At 48.8% G+C, this 22,176-nt stretch overlaps 1 protein-coding gene across 1 annotated transcript in view; it reads left to right on the plus strand.

The window, feature by feature from the left end:
• The window catches only part of NFIC (nuclear factor I/C (CCAAT-binding transcription factor)), a 133,394-nt gene that overhangs the window by 72,698 nt on the left and 38,520 nt on the right, over window positions 1-22,176 (plus strand). Inside the window, exons 3-5 of the mRNA XM_015418817.1 lie at window positions 11,029-11,103; window positions 16,085-16,159; window positions 19,999-20,122. Of these exons, the coding sequence (XP_015274303.1) occupies window positions 11,029-11,103; window positions 16,085-16,159; window positions 19,999-20,122 (274 nt within the window). The remainder of the gene's footprint in view (window positions 1-11,028; window positions 11,104-16,084; window positions 16,160-19,998; window positions 20,123-22,176) is intronic.

A 22,176-nucleotide genomic window follows, 5' to 3' on the forward strand; every position in this document is an offset into this window, starting at 1 on the left:
CGCGAATAAATCTGGAAGAAAAAAAATCCCTCCGTTGTGTAAGGAGGATGAAACCAGGAGCCAAAATTCCAGTTCCAAAGTAAACAGCCCGTGGACTGTGCGTTCTCTCTCCCCCCCACCCTCCCTGGTCTTTTGCAAACTCTGAATTACCCCCCCCCTTTAATTTTTAAAAGGACATCATATAAAAGGACTGCATAGCTCTGTATGCTGGATGTTGCTTTGCACGTAACACGGGGCATTTCTTTTTTTAAAAAAACGGGTTGCGCTTTTAAATTAAGAACGGGTGCCTTTTTTTGTTTCTTGGACAGCAGTGAGTTTGTGAGTGAACAACCATTTTGTGGGAGGGAGGGAAAGTTTGCCTGTGCTGGTATAACAAACGTTTCTTTTTTTGTGTGTGTGGGGGGGACACTTGAAAGGAATTAAATTGGGGGATCATTTTCTTAGATCCCCAGGAGATTATTTTGCTGTGAAAGGAGTACAAAATGGCCGCACGGGGGAGTAAACGTTTGGCAAGTGAAGAGGGGGAAAAAACAAAATGGCTGTCTTGGCCGGTGACGTTCACCAACGAGGAGGTGCTAGGAAAGCCTTCCCCGGGGACCCTCTCTCCCCTTGCTTTTGAGTTCCCATCACCAACAACGTGGTTAAGAAAAAATATCATGCGCCAAAAATTTGGGGGGAAGGGGGGGGAGCGAGCTCATGCTCGGACCTGATTTCCGTCCCTCTCGCCACCAAGGGAGTGCAGAGTGTATTTCTGAAACCCCCTTTTGGGATGGCGGTGGAAAGCACATGGGGGGGGGGGAGAATGCAGAGACACCACTGGATTGCGTGGCAGAGCTGGGACTCTGTGTCATGGTTGTGGTGGGTTTGGATCCTCTTGGATTTTCTCCCTCGAATCCTCTCCCTCCCCCCCGCCCCTATCAATCACGCAATTGATCCCCCCTTTGGCCTCAGGCTGTGACATGCCACTGGCGGGTGAAAGAGGCAGACTATGGAGAGAGAAAGAAAAAGAGGAGAGAGAGAGAGTGTGTGTGTGTGTCAGAGAGAGATGGAAGGAGATAGGAGAGAAATATTTTGGCAAGGCACTCTGGCTCCGGACCAGTTTCTGAGGCTGTGCGTAGGCTGGGGTGGAAGGAAACGGCGGGCCAGACTTTTAGGGAAGAGCGAGAATGGCCTTCGCTGGCAGGCTGGGGAGCTGATTTTGGCTCTTCAATCCAGCCGGGTCACTGCACCAACACTCCCCTCCGGGAACAGACTTGGCATTTATTAACCACAACCCCCCCCCCCCCCATGGATCGCTACTTGCAATATGCACTTTGGATAAACCTGTTTCCCTCCTCAATCCAGTGCCTTTTTCTCCCGACGTTCCTCCAAGGAGCTTGGGGCAGCCTTTGTAGTTCTCCCTTCCCCACTGTATCCTTTTAGCAACCCTGTGGGGTAGGCTGGGGCCAAACGACATGTCTGGATTTTTAAGGATTGGGCCTGGGTTCCCCAGATCCAGCTTGGGTTTTCCTGCAGCCACACAGCAGCAGAATGCCACCATTTATCATTTATTTATTTATTTATTACACTTATATCCCGCCCTCCCCGCGAGCGGGCTCAGGGCGGCTTACAAACAGGGGCCGCACGTGCCAAATATAAAACATGAAAACAGCATAAAACAACCACATTTATTTATTTATAATTTCCATTTATAGCCCACCCGCCCTGCAATGCGGGCTCAGGGCGGCTCACAAATAGGCATGCGCCAACGCATAAAAACAGTTAAAACCATAAAAACCATTATTACAGGATTACAACATATTAATTTGTAATGAATCCTAACAATCATAAAGTGCTCAATGATGTTACCAATTTAATCAAATCAGGATGGTGACCTATAGATGTTACCCAAAAGCCCGCTTCAACAGCACCGAACCATCGCAGTACTGTAGCTAGATCTTTGTACTGGGCCGTCCCATTGCCCCGTTGTTACCACAAGATAGTTGTTGTTGGTGGTAGTGGCGGCTCCTAATTAAAAGCCTGGCAGAAGAGCTCCGTCTTGCAGGCCCTGCGGAACTGTGAGAGGTTCCGCAGGGCCCTGATCTCCTCCGGGAGCTCGTTCCACCAGGTAGGAGCCGCCACTGAAAAGGCCTTGGCTCTGGTTGCAACAAGCCTGGCCTCCCTGGGGCCTGGGATCCTTCATTTTTTTCAGATCTATTCCCTGCAGTTGCTGTGAGGTTGTGGAGAACCCGAGTTTCTCAGACCCAGCTCCTTGAAAACCTAAATGTTTAGTTTGGCCCTTAAACCAGGGGTGTCAAACAGAGGGCCCGAGGACTGGAACTGGCCAATCCTTGGCCCTTATCTGGCCCGCGAGCAACTGGTTGCAAGGGGGGGGTGGGAACAGGAGGCCGCTTGGGATGTGTTCAGCTATTAATACCACACCACTAACAAAAACAACCCAGACATGTGGGTTGCCAGGGCCCCCCTGACCACCGGCTAGGGGATGGGGGGGGTAGGGTGCCCAGATTCAGGTTGGGAAACTCCTGAAGCTTTGGGGATGGGGAGGACGAGGTCCTCAGTGGGGGTACAAAGCTTCCGAAGTCCACCCTCCAGAGCGGCCATTTCCCCCAGGGGAACAGATCTCTGTAGTCTGGAGATGAGCTATAATTCCAGGGGATCCCCCAGGTCCCACCTGGAGGCTGGCATCCCTAATTACACTCCAAAGGCAAACCTAAAAAAAATTCAGCTTTGCATGCCCTGTGGATACTAGACGATTATACCCTGCTGCAGGGGTCATTTTGTAGAAAAAGAGCTAGGGGGACTCATTAGCATAACTCATTAGCATATGCCACACCCCCTGACATCACCGGAAGTGTGTCCTCCCCACAGCCGGCGGCGACCTCCAGCGGGCACCAGCAGGGAGCTCCAGGCCCCGCCCTCCCACACCTCACCCGGGGGGATGGCGTCCCCCCGCGTCCCCCCCCAATGACCCCTGCCCCGCAAAAAAGCCCCCCCCAACCCCGCCCTCCCCAGGCTCCTCCCCCAAAGCTCCAGGAACTTTCCAACCCAGAGTTGGCAGTCTTACCCAAACAGGAGCCAAGCACCCAGCCCGTTTGGTTTGTCCCAAACAGCCACGAACGGCTGCTGAACAGGTGTGCATTGGGGTTTGTTTGTCTTTTTGCAAAACTGTGCATGTGCAAAAAATGCATTATCTATTTATTTATTCAAAAAAAATGTTGGCTGCCTTTGGTGCAGTGGTTAAGTGTGTGGACTCTAATCTGGGAGAACCAAGTTTGATTCCCCACTCCTCCACTTGCAGCTGCTGGATGACCTTGGGCAAGCCATAGTTTTGTCAGAGCTATCCTTGAAAGGGTGGTTCTTGAGAGAGCTCTCTCAGCCCCACCTACCTCACAGGGTGTCTATTGTGGGGAGGGGAAGGGAAAGGAGCTTGTAAGCCGCTCTGAGACTCCGAGTGAAGAGCAGGGTATAAATCCAGTCTCCTCCTCCTCTCCTCCTCCTCCTTGCGGGACTCAACACGTGAAAGACCACAATTTAAAATCTCAGGACTGCCAAGAAATAAAAATGAAATTTAAAGCGGTTGGCAGCCATGAGTGTCACTGAGGGGTACTCAGATGAGCGCCAACGACTAGTATTTTATTAAAACGCAGCATTTATTTATCACCAATTTATATGATTTATGACTGATCCAGTTGTCTGGTTAAACAGTTGCCTGCTGCGGGGAGCAGTTGTGCAGCAAGGACAGGTAATAGTTGATCTCACGAGAATGCTCGTCTGCGAGAAGCTCATCGCAGTGAACGGCACGGTTAGGAAGCAACAGAGTGAAGCAACCTGCCGAACAGCCACGAACAAGTCGACCAACAGCTGAACTGATTATCAAAAAACCCGGCTCCCTGTTTGTGACTGGTGAACGGGACTGGAGCCGAACCAGCGAGTGTTCGAGCATCCCTGTTTTCGAGTATATAACAATGTTTTGCAATAGCCTCTGGCGTTTCACAGAAGAAAACAGAGAGATGCCTCTCCAATATTCGTTTTATTTATTTATATACGTTATTTATAGTCTGCCTTTGTCGGGGGACTTAAGGTGGATTGCACATAGTAAGCCAGTGCGAGCACACAAAAATGGATGTTCAATAACCAGTGCATGATGGTTTTAGAAGTCTAGAACCACCAGAAGGACCTGAAGCATAGCACAAGTATTACATTAGATAAATAGGATCCTGCTTACAATCAGCTAAATGCAGCAGTATAGACCGCAGTCTTTAATCATTTATCCAAGCGTTTTTATTTCCACACCTAAGCTCACTGCCTGCTCCTTGCTGACTTTTCTCTGCCTCCCGGATGTTGTCTTTATTTATTCTGTAAGGGATGTTCTTGCACTGCTCTTAGCAGCAGGATTTTTTTTTTTTTAGCAAGCTGACCGTAGACATTGCCTTTAAAAAATAATAAACTGAATTGCACACTGGATCCGGGGTTGCTTTTGGAGAAAAGGTCGCAATCCAAACACACCAAGCAGTGTTTGAAAGGTGGATAGGGGGTTCCGAGATGTGGGATGGATAGGAAACAGCGAGACTCATAACAACATCAGAAGAGCCCTGCTGGGTCAGGCCAATAGTCCATCTTATCCAGCATCCTGTCTCACACAGTGGCCAACCAGTTCCTCTGGAGGACCAGCAACAGGGCATAGAGGCCAAGGTCTTTCCTGATAAGAACGTCAGAAGAGCCCTGCTGGGTCAGACCAGTGGTCCCTCTAGTCCAGCATCCTGTCTCACACAGTGGCCATCCAGTTCCTCTGGAGGCCAACAGCAGGACACAGAGGCCAAGGCCTTCCCTGATAAGAACATAAGAAGAGCCCTGTTGGGTCAGAATAGTGGTCCCTCTGGTCCAGCATCCTGTTTCACACAGTGGCCAGCCAGTTCCTCTGGAGGGCCAACAGCAGGGCATAGAGGCCAAGGCTTTCCCTGATAAGAACATAAGAAGAGCCCTGCTGGGTCAGAATAGTGGTCCCTCTGGTCCAGCATCCTGTCTCACAGTGGCCAACCAGTTCCTCTGGAGGTCCAACAGCAGGGCATAGAGGCCGAGGTCTTCCCTGATAAGAACATCAGAAGAGCCCTGCTGGGTCAGACCAGTGGTCCATCTAGTCCAGCATCCTGTCTCACACAGGGCCAACCAGTTCCTCTGGAGGGCCAGCAGCAGGGCAGAGAGGCCGAGGCCTTCCCCTGATAAGAACATAAGAAGAGCCCTGCTGTATCAGACCAAGAGTCCATCCAGTCCAGCATCCTGTCTCACACAGTGGCCAGCCAGTTCCTCTGGAGGACCAACAACAGGGCATAGAGGCCGAGGCACCAAATCCGCTCTGGACTTCAGAGGATCAGTACCTCTGAATATGGAGGTCCCCCTCAGGCCCCATGGCTAGTAGCCACTGATAGACTTATCCTCCATGAGTCTCTCCAATCCCTTTTGAAAGCTGTTTATTCCTATGGCCATCACAATATCCTCTGGCAGCAAATTCCACATTTTAATCACTCTCTGTGTAAAGTAGTATGTCCTTTTGTCTGCCCTGAGCCTGCTGCCTATCATTTGGAGAGCTGGTGTGCGCATGTGTGCACATTGCATCCATGTGTGGTGCATCTACTGTCCAGGGCAGGTCCCAGGGCCCCCCTTTCCACTCCTTCACCCACGTGTCTCACTGGATGCACCGAATCCTTCCCCTGCTCTGCTCATAACCCCCCCCCCCATTGCTCATGCTCACAGTTGCCGTCTGCACTGCCAGTTTAGTTAAGTGTGCGGACTCTAATCTGGGATAACCGGGTTTGATTCCCCACTCCTCCACTTGCAGCTGCTGGAGGACCTTGGGCAAGCCATAGTTCTCTCACAGCTGTTCTCTCAAGAGCAGTTTCTGTCAGAGTTCTCTCAGCCCCGCCTCACGGGGTGTCTGTTGTGGGGAGGGGAAAGGAAAGGAGATTGTAAGCCGCTCTGAGCCTCCTTCAGGTAGTGAAGGGCAGGGTATAAATCCAATCTCCTCCTCCTCGTTCTTCATGACACAGAGCAGTATGTGCAGCTGGGAACACTAGTGGTGAATAACTCACCAGTGAGCAGTCAGGGAAAGGGAGGGGGGGCGTCAGCAGTAGTGGGCCCTGCCAGAAGCCATGGGCCTCGGCAGCTGCTGTCCTTGAGGGTATACTGAAGCCGGCCTTCCATGTCCAGAAAAATCTATTGATTTCTATAATAAAGCATTCCTGTGCTGCCTTTCCACCCAAACAGGGTCCCCAAGCCAGTGTGTCATAGTAAAAAGCACTCCCCCCCCTTCCCTTGCCCTGATTTAAACCCCTGAGCTTAATGGGACGGGGCCTGAAATCTTTTGCCTAGACGCTCGTGCCGGTGCTTGCTACGAACGGCAACCCCAGCGCCTCCACAAAATGCAAAACCGGGCAAATAATTTTGGCTCGAGCCGGGCATCAGGACAAAGGAGCGATCTCTGGCACTGAGGTCCCACCAGCTTGGAGTGCCTCTCTGCCACGTCCTCTTGCTTTTTTTTTTTTAAAAAAACACAACAATCCTCCTGCATCAAGGATATTCAGGGACGTGGGTGTTCCAGCCAAAGGTTTCCGCATCAAAATCTGAGCGCTCTGTGTGTGCGTGTGTGTGTGTGTAGTTGGGAGAGAAAGTGGAGACTTGCTTTTTTTAAAAAAAACACAACAATCCTCCTGCATCAAGGATATTCAGGGACGTGGGTGTTCCAGCCAAAGGTTTCCGCATCAAAATCTGAGCGCTCTGTGTGTGTGTGTGTGTGTGTGTAGTTGGGAGAGAAAGTGGAGACTGAATTGGAAGTTTGTGTGTGTGTGTGTGTGTGTGGAGGCTAATCCAGGATGCCAGTAGGAACCGATAATGCTGAGCTCAGCGTCTGCAGTGGCTGCCCAAAGAGCTTGATTATTTTTAGATAAGATGGAAAGCAAAGCACGCCACGTTCTGGGTTGCAGCCCGCGCGAGGCGTGAGTTGTGTTTCTGATGAGGAAGAGAAAGCAGGAGGTGGGAGGGGAGGGGAGGGTTGCGGCAACGTTCCTCTCTTTCTCCCTTTTTTGCTGTCCAAACGGCAAAGCCCCATTTCCTTCTCCAGGAAAGGGCTGGGGGGGGGGGGGGGGGGGGGGGCGGGGACAAGAACACACAGCGAGGAAAATAAGAATGCGGAAAATCCTAGGGTCTCCTGTAAGGTGGTGTTGCCAACTTTATGACGAAAACGGAAAAAAAGTTCTCGTGGCCTGGAAGCATGTGCTGCACTCCCAGTCCCCAAGTGGAGTGTTTAAAATTGAAGTACACAGTAAGACAAAAGCGGGACGCTGGCCCGGCTCCTGAAAGCGAAGGCGGTATTGGTTGGGAGGCTGTACCTGTTCGAAAGGGCCCAGCAAAATGGAGCTGGCTGCTTCTGTATACGAGGTTGAAAGCTGGGAGGGGCCGTGGCTCAGTGGAAGATCATCTGCTTGGCATGCAGAAGGTCCCAAGTTCAATCCCGGGTACCTCCAGTTTAAAAGGACCAAACAGTAAGTGATGTGAAAGACCTCCCCCTGAGACTCTGGAGAGCGGCTGCCAGTCTGAGTAGACCATCCTGACCTCAGTGGACCAATGGTCCAGTTCAGTATGAGCAGGGGTCATTTCCTGCAGGAGCACACAGGAGCGGAGCTCCGGCAGTAAAGAGCCCAGGGGGCGGGCACATGCAACAAGCCCCGCCCCCTGCTCCCATCAGCCCCGGGTCACAAGGAGCAAGAAGCAGCCAGGTAAGTTACAGAGCCCCCCCCCCCACCGAGATAGCAATCCAAAGGAATCCAGTGGCACCTTTAAGGCCAAGGTTTATTCAGGTACAAGCTTTCCCTCCTCTGTGAAGGCAGATCTGTGCATCTCCCCCCCCTAGTTAGCAATCCAAAACAGTCCAGTGGAGCCTGAGCGGTGGGTGTTGCCTTCTGACACACTTCCGGTGGTGTCAGAGGGTGTGGCATATGCAAATAAGTTATGCTAACGAATTATGCTAATGAGCTCCTGCACCTCTTTTTCTACAAAATGACCCCTGAGTATGAGACAGCTTCATGTGACACACCAACAGGGAAACGCATGGTGTTTCGCAATGTACATCTGCGACCACTGCACTACTGAGAGGGCGGCTGCCTTCACGCTAGTCTGTATGTTGTGATGTTATGCTTTCATACCAATGGCTAAGTCGGGTTGTTTGGAGTGATTCTATTAAATCTTCATTGTACCTTTCTGCCAATGAACTCAGGTTCTCCCTCTCCCCCCTCAACAACGCTTGAGGTACGTTAGGATGCTTGGTAGGGAAGGGGGCCCCTCCAGAACTTGTCAAGTACCCCTTTCAGTCATAAGAGCATAAGAGAAGCCATGTTGGATCAGGCCAGTGGCCCATCCAGTCCAACAGTCTGTGTTATCACACAGTAGCCAAACCCAAGGTGCCATCAGGAGGTCCACCAGTGGGGCCAGAACTCCAGAAGGCCTCCCACTGTTGCCCCCCAAGCACCAAGAATACAGAGCATTACTGCCCCAGACAGAGTGTTCCATCTATACCTTGTGGCTAATAGCTGCTGATGGACCTGTGCGCCGTATGTTTTATCCAATTCCCTCTTCAAGCTGTCTATGCTGGTAGCTGCCACCAATGTTCCCTCTAAACTGTGGAGTCTGGTGAGCAAAAAATATACTTTGTGAGCTACAGGCATTAAAGTTGTGAGGGAAGGTGTTCCATTCCTTTAACCATTTTAGTCGCACCTTTCCTGCACCTTCTCCAATGCTATATCTTTTCTGAGGTGTGGTGACCAGCAATGTTCCCACTAAGCTGTGGAGTCTTGTGAGCAAAAATTCTACTTTGTGAGCTACTGGCATTAAAGTTGTGAGCCAGCGCTTTGGCTCCTGCATAAATTAGTTTGCTCTGGAGCCCTCCTTCCTGAGCGAAGACAAAAATCTGTGAGCTGGAGGCTAAAAAATTGTGAACTAGCTCTCACTAAGTCGCCTCAGAGGGAACACTGGTGACCAGAACTGTACACAGTATTCCAAATGAGGCCTCACCATAGTCGTCACTGATCTCTCTGATTTTTGTTTTTTGGGGGGGAGTAAATAAGTAAACACCAAACACTCTCGCCACCCAGGTTTGGAACTCGTAAGATGGCAAGCAAAACCCCCCTGCTCTTTGTGCTGGTCCAGGATCCGCAACGGTGCCGCCTGCCCTGGCTTTGTGGCGCCTCGGAGGTTCTGAGGTCAGGCCTGCGTCTGCTTCTGGCAGCCAGCAAAGGGAGGAGGCGGAGGAGGCTCCAATCTGTGGCGGCCGCTTGTTAATCACGACGCCGGCAGCAAAGAGAGTGCTATGGGGGGGGGGAGCACTGGGCGGCGGGGGGGATTGTCCATTACTGCTAAAATGATATTACAAAGAACAGCCATTAGCATCCAGAGCCAACCCAGACAGCGGTCTCGTGGTCAGCCACTGTTTGATTCTGCACTGTGAGGGTGTATCACTGGGGTTACCGTGTGGGCCCCCCCCATCCTCAGGGCCCTTGTGCTTTTGTGACAGCCATATTTTGTTAAAATATTAAAATCTGCATTAAAGAAACCTTCTTCTGCCACAAGTGGTGGCAAAAGTTTATTGGGCATATGCAGGGGTCATTTCATAGAAAAAGAGGTGCAGGAGCTCATTAGCATAACTTATTTACATAACCTATTTGCATATGCCACACCCCCTGACATCACCGGAAGTGTGTCAGAAGGCAACACCCACCCCTCAGGCTCCACTGGACTGTTTTGGATTGCTAGCTATTTGTGGGGGGGGGGGACATGCAGATCTGCCCTCACAGAGGAGGGAGAGCTTGTACCTGAATCAAATTTGGTCTTAAAGGTGCCACTGGACTGTTTTGGATTGCTAGCGGGGGGATTCACAGATCTGCCCTCACAGAGAAGGGAGAGCTTGTACCTGAAGGCGGGCGGGGGGCCCCCTCTGCAACTTACCTGGCTGCTTCTTGCGCCTTGTGGCCCGACTGAGGGCTGCTGGGAGCAGGGGGCGGGGCTTGTTGCATGTGCCCACCCCCTGGGCTCCTTACTGCCAGAGCTCTGCTCCTGTGCGCTCCTGCAGGAAATGACCCCTGGGCATATGTATTACTTTTTTTTTTAATCCCAGCGTTCTTCTGAGGAACCCACGATAGCGTACGTGGATTTCCCCGCCTCCGTTTTATCCTCACCACAAAGCTGCAAAGTAGGCTAGGTTGAGAGAGAACGGCTGGGCCAAAGTCATCCAGTGAGTTTTGTGGCTGGGTGGGCATTTGAACTCGAGTTTCCCCAGTCTTAGTTTGGTGCCGCGCAATGCAGGCTTGATTTCCCATAGCTCATTTCCATGTGTGAATACACACGTATTGAAAAATGTCATGTTTTCATCACATTTCCCCTCCGAGAAGATCAAGGCAGCATAAATTGACCCCCCCTGATTTGATCCTCACAACAAGCCTGCGAGGTAGGCCAAGCTGCAACTGCATGACTGGCCTACGGTCCTCCAGTAAGCTTAGTGGCTGAGCTGGGATTTAAACAGAAATTCCCTGCATTGAGAAAACTAACAGTGCAATCCTGAGAAGAATGATACCATTCTAAATCCACCGAAGTCCATTCTGTTCGGGATTTTGGCATATGATTGCTAAAGTATTCCCCCTCCCCCCAGTCTTCCAACACTGCAATTTTTAATTTGAGCAGCATTTGAACAAGCTTCTTAAAATCCTGGAATCAGTAGCCAGAAAGAGTTTCAAAGGAGGAGCTGTGCTCTTAAAACACACAAAAAAAGGACTGTATTTTAAAAACGTTAACACGAATAGTGTCTCCAGGGCAGGGATGTGCTATTTCAATGGCACCCCTGGAATTCTGCTGTCACAGAGGAGACCAGGGTTGCTTCTTGGTTTTGGCCTGGCCGTAAAACTCTCCGTTTCGGATTTTCGAAAGGTGGCAAAGGTGCGCCCACATAATGCACCGATCTCATGTACATCTTGTGGTTTTTATTTTCAGATTCAGATCAGAGCAGCAGCCCAAGGACGGGAATCGGTTCAGACCAAGAGGACAGCAAACCCATCATCACATTGGGTGAGCAAGAACTGAAAGGGGGATATGTGTGTGTGTGTGTGTGCGCATACAGGAATCTGTTTGTATCACTCTCTGCTCAAAGTATAAAATGAAGGAAGACTATATTTGGCAAAACAGTGCAGGGTGGGCCTAGCTGAATCAGGCCAATGATCCACTTAGACCAACATCCTGTTCCACATAGTTGCCAGCTAGTTGCCCCCTCCCCAAAAGTGAGATTTGGCGATACACTGCTTTGGCACAAGGCTAAGAACTTTGGATGGGCCTTCAGTGAATCATCTAACCCTCCCCCCCCTTAAAGCTGCCTGTTCCGGTACCCATCATGACACCTTGTAGCCGTGAGTTCCACAAGTTAGTTACAGTGTCACATCAAAAAGTGCTTCTTTTCGTCTGCCCCGAATCTTTCGCTCGTCGATTTCATTAGGTCCCCTTAAGGAAGAGGTGTAGTGGTTAAGTGTGCGGACTCTAATCTGGGAGAACCGGGTTTGATTCCTCACTCCTCCACTTGCACCTGGCTGGAGGACCTTGGGCAAGCCATAGTTCTGATAAGAGCTGTTCTTGAAAAAAGAGCAGTTTCTGTCAAGAGCTCTCTCAGCCCCACCTACCTCACAGGGTGTCTGTTGTGGGGAGGGGGAGGGAAAGGAGATCGTAAGCCGCTCTGAGACACCTTTGGGTAGTGAAGGGCGGGGTATAAATCCAATCTCCTCCTCCTTCTGCTCCTCTTTCCATTTTCCCCACCCTCTTTATCATTGTAGAAGCCTCTGTCATGCCCCCTCCTTGGATTACCCTTTTTTCCCCAGAACTAAAAAGTCCCTGGATTTTTCTGGCTGCTTCTTTTCAGCACTTTCCCCAGCTCTCTGATACTTTGGATCAAAAGTGGGCAGCTTGAGTGCATTGTGGGTGGGCAGGACTGTTTCCAGAATCCTGGGAGGATCAGGACCACAGCTCTGAGACAGAAGTACAGGAGAACTAACCCAGAAGGAAAACTCACGTGCAGGATTAGATCTGGGCCGAAGGAGCGGATCACACCTCCAAGCTGGACCACAGCGACGAAATTTCGTTCACTGTGGGACACTGCTTGTTGAATGGAGCAGCCTGAAGAAAGCGCATTACGCCTGAGCTGGAATTGGCTCCGGTTCAGTTCGACGTCCCAACCTCTGCATCCTCCCACACAAACCTTCCAGGCAGGGCAATTTGGTCATTAGATGGGGCTTCACTGTTGTTCACGATCCTTACAAAATCCTACTTGTTCGAATTTCTTCCTGGGTTTTGAAGTTCCCAATTACCTGGCCTTGTTTCCAGATGGGAACACTGGGAAATTGTTCTTTGTTCCATATTGTATTTCTGGTTTTTGTACAAGCCACCCATGCAATCTTTGCCCCGGTGCTCAGCGCCTTCCGTTCATGCGCCTATTCCTCCCCCCCCCCAACTATGCCACCAACGTGTGCCTCGAAAACTGGGAAGATGTGATCTTGATATAACTGTATGTACAGTTTTATCTGGATTATTTTTTGGGGTAGTGATTTTGTGAACATCTAGGAGCATGTGTGCGCATCAAGAAATTCTGACCAAAACAAAACAATACACTCCCCGTTTGTGTTTGCATGAAGGGTCTTTTCTTTCCCCCCACAGAGTTTAATCAATGCATAGAAGGGTGGAAAAAGCCAATTACGATGCAGCTTGTGGAACGCACGTACAGTGTCCCATGACTTCTTAAAAAATTTAATGTAGCCATGTGAGGTTTTGAGCAAAACAGCTGAGGGAAGAGAGAGGGAGAGCATCCCAAACCCTTATCTTCCAAATATGTCCTATCCAAATTGCCCTCTCAAGCTGAGAAAGCGTGACTGGCCCAAGGTCACCCAGCGTTCGAACTGGGGCCCCCGCAGATCCTAACCCAACATTCTAAGTACCACACCACACTGGATCTTCAAATGATTTCCAAATAGGCTCAAAAGAAGATAACAAAAAAGATCAGGGGTTAGAACTTGCTTTGGCCATCTGACAGCAAAGCTGATTCTGTGAACTTCGGCAGATCATGAGAGGGAAGGCAGGAAGGGTTGTATCAGTGCTTAGTTCTTGTGGCCCTTTCTTACAAGCCCAGGGAAATGCTGATCGCCACTTTGGGGTCAGGAAGCAGTTTTTATCCAGGCCAGTTTGGCTGGAGATCCTGGAGGTTTTTTGTCATCTTCTGGGCATGGGCATAGGGGTGGGTGGGGGAGGTATTTGTGAGTTTCCTGCATTGTGTAGGCGGCTGGACTAGATGACCCTGGAGATCCCTTCCAATTCTATGATTCTAGGGTCAGACTAGATGTGATGCCGACCACAAATCTGGTTGGGATTCTCCAATTTACAGACAGACGTGACATCAGGGAATGAACATTCCCAAGCCCACTGGGGCTGGATTTGACTCAGGAAAACAACATGGGGGGGTGGGAAGGCTGAAACCCATTATTCCCTGTGCTGTGCTCTCGAGCCGAATCGGGCCCCAACGTGCTTGTGTCAGTAAGTGTCAGTAATTTGGGGAACCCCGACCCAATTTGCAGCCAAGCTGCGGTGGCTCAAGTGGTTAAGACGTTGAACTGCAGGATGTGGAAGGTCAGTAGTTCAGCAGTTCGAGACCTGGGTGCCCCAAGACGGAGTGAGCTCCCGTCTCTAGTTCCAGCTCCTTTCAACCTAGCAGTTCGAAAGCAAGAAATTGCAAGTAGATAAATAGGTACCACTTTGGTGGGAAGGGAACAGCGTTCTGTGCGCCTTGGTGTTTAGTCATGCTGGCCACATGACCACGGAAACGTCTTCGGACAGCGCTGGCTCTTCGGCTTGGAAACGGAGATGAGCACCGCAACCCTAGAGTCGGATTCGACTGGCTTTCGAGCAAGGGGAACCTTTACCTTTTTAACCCAATTGCAGCAGACATCATGTCTAGTCTGGCCCCCTGTATTCTGACACACATTCGGGGAGGTATCCTTTGGCTCCGGAATTTACTTCCTCCTGTTTCCTTACCACCAGCTGCTATTACGTTTCATCGATGTGTTTCTAATTCCTAATTGAATGTATTGTATTGATTTTTTCTTTTTTGAAAGCTGCACATCAAAACATATGGCAGGCTAGCCAAGAAAGAGAAAAATGTGGAGGCAGGTCAAAAGGCAGGGGAGTGGGCGAGGGAAACTGGGAGGTTGTGCAGCCAAGCAGGGAGTTAAGGAGGGGAATCTTTCTTTGGGGAGAGAAGGCTGGGACATGTCAGCAGAGTTGCACCGGCCAGACCAGAATCTTGTTGCAGCCCAGCCTGGTCCTGGAAGCTTTTATCACTAAACCGGGTTAGAAGGAACCTGTGGGCTGCCAGGGGTGGAGCCAGGGCTATTTTGGGGCAGGAACGCACAGGAACGGAGTTCCGGCTGGCTCCCGAGTTGGCCACGCCCAGCAGGAACTCATTAACATAATAGGCCACACCCAGCAGCAGGAACTCATTAGGATTTGCTACATTAGGGGTGTGTGGCCTAACATGCAAAGGAGTTCCTGCTACAAAAAAAGGCCCTGGGTTTGGACAACAAACAAGGTAAACAGAATAAGGAGCAAAAGGTGGGTGTGGCTGGATGACCACACTTCTGGTAACATGGGGTGTGGCCTAATATGCCAATGAGCTGTGCTTTCAGGGGTGTGGCCTAATAGGCTAATGAGTTTCTGCTGTTGGGTGTGGCCTAATATGCTAATGAGTTCCTGCTGGGCTTTTTCTACAAAAAAAGCCCTGGGTGGAGCCATGCAAGGATCCACCCCTTCCTCTTCGTTCCTCCACACGGTGATCCTGATTGGCTTCCCCCCAGACTGAGCCGGTGTCATGAGGTGTCTAAAAAGGAACTGCAATCTAGGAGGCTGGTGGTTCAAATCTTTGCTCTGCTGCAAACATAGCCGGTGGCCTTGTCAGTCCTCTCTTTCTCAGCCTTTGTCCCTTAATCTGCAATATGGAGATAACTACACTGGCCTACTTGCCATGGCAGTTGTAAAGACCACAACAAGATTATGCGTGTAGAGCAGTTTAAGCACAAAGTTTTCTTAACCATAGCCCAAGTTGATTCTGGAATTTTTGCGAAACAGTCCGACGCAGGAGAACAAAGTGCTTGCACGCGAAAACTTAAATCTCAAATAAATTTTTGTTGGTCTTTAAGGTGCCACTGGACTCAAACTTCGTTCTGCTGCTTCGGACCAACACGGCGACCCATCTGAATCGATCTGGTGTAGGGTTTGTTTGTAATTAACATCTTTAAAAGTGCCATTTGTTGGGCTCTGGTGTGTGTGGGAGGGAAGGGAGGAGGTATGCAAGTATTTTAGTTATCTGATTATTTTTCATTTGCTTTTCATCTCAAAATGTGTTCTCCAAGGAGAGAATGTTAACCTCCCCCCACATACTAAACCAGCTATGAAAAAATAACAAACTAAAAATAAACCAAACTAAAATCAATCACACACCAAAGTTTGCTTCAGAAGAAACATTTGATCTCTCTAAATAGGCCTAGCGATTGCATTTTACAATCCTGACATTCTGGCCCCCAAATTTCCATTTTAATGTCTCTGCTGCCTTGTATGAATCGAATCCAGGAGTTTTTCAGTTTGCTCTGTGTTGTGTTTATTTACAGTAGATCTTTTCCCCAGTTAACTTTATGCAACTTGGGAAAACATCAGAGTAAGCAATGAATCTGCAAGGCCCTCTGTGACAATTTACAGAAAGAAAAAAAAGGTCTTGTTTGTACCACAGAGCAAGTGACGGGCAACTTGCTAAGCTGACATGTTTTAAACAAACACAAACACAAAACCTTTATTGGCATGAAAGCACAAAACATCATGGAAATACAGGAAAAGACATGTTTTAACGGTTTCTGAATCTCTCCTAGTATTAAAAACTCAACATTTTAACAATTCAGGGGGGGGGGAATGACTGAAACGATTTTTTTGGAATTCCCTTTAATGTGTGAAAATAATCTCTTTTGTGTAGATGCGACAGATTTCCAAGAAAATTTTGTCACGTCAGGCGTCTTCAGTGTCACGGAGCTTATCCAAGTCTCCCGAAGTGAGTACTTCACAGCTGTTTCTCTCTGGGGGCAAGGCTGTGGGATTGTGTGCAAAGATGGCATTAAGGGCTGGCATTTTAGGGCGGCTGCCCCAAATGAGCCCACTACCGTCCCCTGATTGCTGACCGCTGTGGAGGAGAACTGTGAAGAAGCTCTTGCTCCACTGCTTCCCTCTGGGCATCTCTTCCAGCTGGAAACAGGTGACTGCCCTAGAGGCCCCGACAGAGGGCTTCTGGGGTACTTCCATTTCCAGCTGCAAAGCATGCCCAGTCAGCTTCCTCACTCATCATATTATAGATCCATGTGAACTAAATAGACATTCCTGAAAGATTCATTTTTAAGGTTCTGTTGAACAGTGGGAAAGCCTCTCTGGATCCTCAGCCAGAAAAGGCTTTGCAATCCAGGAGCTTGTCCACCCAAGCTCTGGGAACCTTCAGACCAAAAAAGCATTATTTTTCCTTTTCCATCCCTTCCCTTTATAGCTCTTTTACTTATTGAGGCGAAAGGCCTTCCTCCCAGAAGCCTGCTTTGGATGTATTTACAAGTATTCTTCCTAGCATAGGTAAATATGTTAAAACAGCAAGGCTTCTGGGAGGGATGCTTTTTGCCACCCCCACAAGAAGCAGAAAAGGAAAGAGACCCTAGGTGAGAATGCAGAATCCAAATATTTAAGATAGATGGGAATCAAATTAAATACTGATGGAAATAAAAGTAAAGGAGAAACTGGAAATAAAGATGCAGAGGTAGGATATCGACTGAAGTGACCTCAGTGCTGAAAACTGAGTACGGTTGAAAGATACCAAGAATGGAGGATGTTTATTTATTTATTTGTTAGACTTTTACCCCGCCCTCCCGCCGAAGCAGCTCAGTGTCATCATTGGCTCTGCCAATGGGGAGGTGGGCATGCAATCACTCCACCTCAGTGATACGCATTCTGCACCAAGCAAAGCTAAATTTTGTATTGATCTATTCAAACCTGTACTTGTTCTGTTTTGCATACAGGATTGCGATCTGCTCATCCCCATAAGGTGTTTGCCAGCTAATCTGTGGACTTGCCAGTAGATGCTGATTATCGTGGTGGGAGAAAGTGGGGGAGGGAATTGCACCTGAACTGTGCTGCCAAGAAGTGATGGCCAGTGCCTTAGGAATCCCTCCCCAAATATCTGTGGTCTTTACCGTACAGATTTGGGGGATTCCCAAGGTGTCGCACCTGAACTGTGCTGCCGAGAAGTGATGGCCAGTGCCCTAGGAATCCCTCCCCAAATCTCTGTGGTCTTTGCCGTACAGATTTGGGGGATTCCCAAGGTGTTGCCCAGAAGTGACATCACTTCCGGGCTCAGACACAACCCTTCCAATTTCTCCCACTGCAATGATCAGCAGGCTTTGCTTTGATGACATAGTTTATTCTGCAATGTTTATCTTTTTTTGCGTGTGCATAAATTCATTTTTTGGCAAGTCCTAGTGAAGAGCAAGGAATTCTGACAGCAGCTGAGGACCACACTTCCTTTCAGAACACTAGAAATCCTGTTCCACTACCAATTTTTGACATTTCAGTATTTCTTGCCATAGGTGCCTGAGGACTTAACTTTCGTCTTTTTTAACGAAAGTTGAAATTTTCAGTCTAGTCTGTCTTTGCCTGAAACAGACATCTCATATGCTAAACGTTTGAAATGGGACAGTCTTATTAAGAAAGGGCAGCCTTTAAAAAGTATGATTCCATTCTAACTCTTGAGACTACCCAGCTCAAAATTCTGATTTTCTCTCCCCCCCCCTTTTTTTGAAAAAGTTCAGGTTTTTCAGCCTGAAACCTGACTTGTTCTTTGGATACTAAATTTAGGTTTAAGTACAAATGGCTTCCTGGCTTGACTCCAGGCCAAACTTCACCCAGAACTGGTGTTCCATGATGAGGATTCCAGATGTATAATTTGGCCCTAAAAAGGATTTTGGGGAGGCAACATGAATTAAGGATGGAGAAAAGGGGAAGGTTAATTGTTCCCCTCCATACAATTTCCTTAATCAAATATCCCCCTTTCCCAAAGCTTTAAGCCCCAGCAGGAAGAAAAAAACACAATGCTGGGGTCTGTGCAGCTTAAGGCATTTTGGGAGGGGCATATTTTTTTAATACTCTTCTGGGGTAGGAAATTTGTTTGGTTTTTTTAATTTAATTTTTTTATTATTTTCTCTAAAAAAGGCGGGATACAGAAGGGGAAAGGGGTAGGGGGGAAATACAGATGTATCAGGTTTGTCAAATAATATGAGTTGTTACGTACAACAAGTAAAATCAGACGTATTACCAAATGTATTACATATTTCAAATATAGAAGCAGACAATAAAAGATCAATATTACAGAATTTTGGGATGGGTTCTCTCTTTAAAGCATGGACAAGAACTTTCCTAGAGATAGTCTGTTAACAATAAAAGAGATTACATCTTTAACAGTTGAACAGACTTCTATGCTAAAATTAAATCAATGTAAAAATCTTGATATCGTCTTAATTGTTTATATACATCTAAATGTTATCCTAACTAATTATTTAAATATGGGAGGGGCATATTTTCAATCAGGGATGAGGGTGCTCCTCCCGTCAAATTTACCCTCCTCCCCTCCTCTGAAGTAGAAGTAAGCAGTGACTCATGAAAGAGTCTACCCTGCCACAAATTGTGTTAGTCTTTAAGGTGCTACTGGACCCTTGCTCTTTTCTACTACCTCCTCCCCAGTTCCTGTATATGTAGCTAGGGCTGCCAAGTGGGAGTGGGTGGCGGGTAAACCCCCGCTTTGGAGGCCCGATTTCTCCTCCGACGATCGGGGCCACGCCCTCAACATGATCGACGTCGCGCGTCACTTCCGGTGACGTGCTGCCGGCGCGCGTGTGCGTGACGAGGAACGGCTCCCAGAGCGTGGCGAGGCTCCCCCGCCGGTGAGTAAAATTCACTTGGCAACCCTATATGTAGCTACTGCTTTTAGTGGCAAATCATACATCTGGAGTTTCCGTTATGTATGTTGTTTTGGCTCAGAATCAGCTAGTCTCTATCTGGGGAGGCGAAACAATTGTGTGACGTTCCTATAGGCTGGAAAATTAGTTTCCCACAACCACCTTTAGTTCTGTCCAGGGCTGTTTTTGGGCAGGAACGCACAGGAACGGAGTTCCGACTGGCTCCTGAGTTGGCCACGCCCAGCAGTAACTCATTGGCATAATAGGCCACACCTAACAGCAGACACTCATTAGGATTGGCTACATTAGGGGTGTGTGGCCTAACATGCAAAGAAGTTCCTGCTACAAGAAAAGCGCAGGGTTTTGACAACAAAGTAAACAGAATAAGAAGCAAAGGGAGGGTGTGGCTGGATGACCACACTTCTGGTAACATGTGGGGTGTGGCCTAATATTCTAATGAGCTGTGCTGTCAGGGGTATGGCCTAATATGCTAGTGTGTTTCTGCTGTTGGGTGTGGCCTATTATGCTAATGAGTTCCTGCTGGGCTTTTTCTACAAAACCCCCCCCGGTTCTGTCTAATTTCTGGGTGGCATTAGATGGTGTGAATCTTCCATTGGCTAGCCCCCAGACTCTGGTACTGGAAGATGGCATTATGGCTGGGCGTTATAGTAAAATTCCTTCATGAGTGGAAAGAGGGCAGGTTTGGATGCAAAACCCCAAAAAGGGGAAGGGGAGTTTGCTGTGTATCTCTGCAGAAAAGCACAGGAACTCTGGCGTGGGATGCCCATTAAAGAAGACGGAGCTGTTCAGCATCGCAGGCAGAAAACTGACTTTCGTCCTTCCGTCTTCTGAACTGGGTACCTGGCTGTGTGTTGATGGGACTTCGTCTCTGTATCCTCTGCAGCGCCAGTGGTGACGGGGACGGGGCCAAATTTCTCCTTGGGGGAGTTGCAAGGACACCTGGCTTATGACCTCAATCCCTCCAGCACAGGGATGAGACGGACACTTCCGAGCACCTCCTCCAGTGGGTAAGTCTCAGCTGGGGTTGGGTGGGAGACGTTCCAAAGGCCGTCGTGGCAGGACTTCTTTTGACCTTCTTCATAACCATGAGGGTTTTGTCTGGAGGCCAAGGCACTTCTGAGCATATACGGAGTGTGTTTTCTATTCTAGTCCCAAGGGGAGTCAGAAGTTTTGAATCCTCTACGAGTGCTAACTGGCAGAACTGTCACCTCCCCTGTCTCCAGCTGAGGATTCAGAGTGGAATTTGGTGATGGGAGGTTTTGTGCCATACTCAGCCGATCGAGACCCCGGTTGCCGCATGACGGAGTGAGCTCCCATCTCTAGTTCCAGCTCCTGCCAACCTAGCAGTTCGAAAGCAAGAAATTGCAAGTAGATAAATAGGTACCACTTTGGTGGGAAGGGAACAGCGTTCCGTGCGCCTCGGTGTTTAGTCATGCCAGCCACATGACCACGGAAACGTCCTCGGACAGCGCTGGCTCTTCGGCTTTGAAACGGAGATGAGCACCGCAACCCTAGAGTCGGATTCGACTGGCTTTCGAGCAAGGGAACCTTTACCTTTACTTACCGCTCTTTTTTCGGAACTCAGTTTAGGCTTGCCATTCCCCCGACGAGGGGGGTTGCCCGCTTTTAGGGCCCCCAACCCGCCAGCCTGGATCCAGCCAGTGGGAGAACCCCGCCTCCAAAGGGCCGCGGTCAGGCAAAAGTGCCCAGCCCAATGACGTCACGTGGAGGCGATGTCATTGCGCAGGGCGTGTTGCAGGAGGACGCTGTATCGTTCGAGGAAAAACTCTATGGTTTTCCCTCGAACGATCTCGTGCATATTTTTGACAAACATTTTTGCTCCTGTCAAGTTTAATGTGCAACATTTACAGTATTTAATGTGCGAAATGGAGGTCCCGTGTATGTAGAACACGTGTGTCCTATAAAACTAATGTATTTATAAGTAGTGGATGTTTTAATATGAAGCAAGGTGTGAACATTTTCAACATACCATTTGCACAAGGCAAACGTAAATCCAAAACGAAGATCCTGAGCCAGAAACGGCAGGGATGAGAAATTAAATACTGTCCTTAAACTATCCATACATTACAAGTAAATCACTGTCCATTTCAGGAAAAAAAGGGATTCTAATAGGTTCAATGGATCAGGAGGTGATTGTGTGTCTCTCAGGTAACCCGAGTCCTCTACTGTGGCTGATTCGTACAAAGAGACAGGAGTGAAGGCAGCATTCCCTATTTTGTTCCTTTTAATATCCGTGCATATTTTTGTCAAACATTTTTGCTGCTGTCGAATTTAATGTGCAACATTTACAGTATTTATGTGCGAAATGGAGGTCCCGTGTATCTAGAACACGTGTGTCCTATAAAACTAATGTATTTATATGTACTGGTGGATGTTTTAATTTGAAGCAATGTGTGAAAATGTTCAACATACCATTTGCACAAGGCAAACGTAAATCCAAAACGAAGATCCTGAGCCAGAAACGGCAGGGATGAGAAATTAAATACTGTCCTTAAACTAAGGTATCCCTCCTCTTGGGGGTAGTCTGATGGGTGACCCGCAAACCAAAGGCAACCAATTTGGGGCCTGTGAGATGGTGCCACCAAATTTTAATTCAGGGTATGACCAACATTTTTCTCAAAGCTTCCCTTTTAAGAAGAAAGCTGTCTTCGAAAAGTTGATGTGTTATGGCTCCTCCCACAGCATCCTGTGAGTTGTAGGGGTTTTTTTTTGGGGGGGGGTTGCTTCTTCCCTGCTCACTTGGGCGAATGAGCAGCAGCTGCCAAAATCCCAAGCATCACCCACCTCTTGCTAGCTTGCCCTCTCCCTCTAGTTGGCGGCCCCTGCCGTTTCTGGCCTCCATCACTGGCTCAGTTGGGTAGGCAAGTCAGTGGCAGATAGCAGCAAGTATCATAATGCCCCTGTCTAAATCAATGGTGCCACCTCATTTGGAGTACTGTGTATAGTTCTGGTCACCCCACCTCAAAAAGGATATTATAGCACTGGAAAAAGTGCAGAAAAGGGCAACTCGAATGATAAAAGGGTCGGAACACTTTCCCTA

Source organism: Gekko japonicus, unplaced genomic scaffold (genome assembly GCF_001447785.1).
Source record: "Gekko japonicus isolate JY-2015 unplaced genomic scaffold, Gekko_japonicus_V1.1 scaffold1421, whole genome shotgun sequence".
In the NCBI taxonomy this organism is placed as follows: domain Eukaryota; kingdom Metazoa; phylum Chordata; class Lepidosauria; order Squamata; family Gekkonidae; genus Gekko; species Gekko japonicus.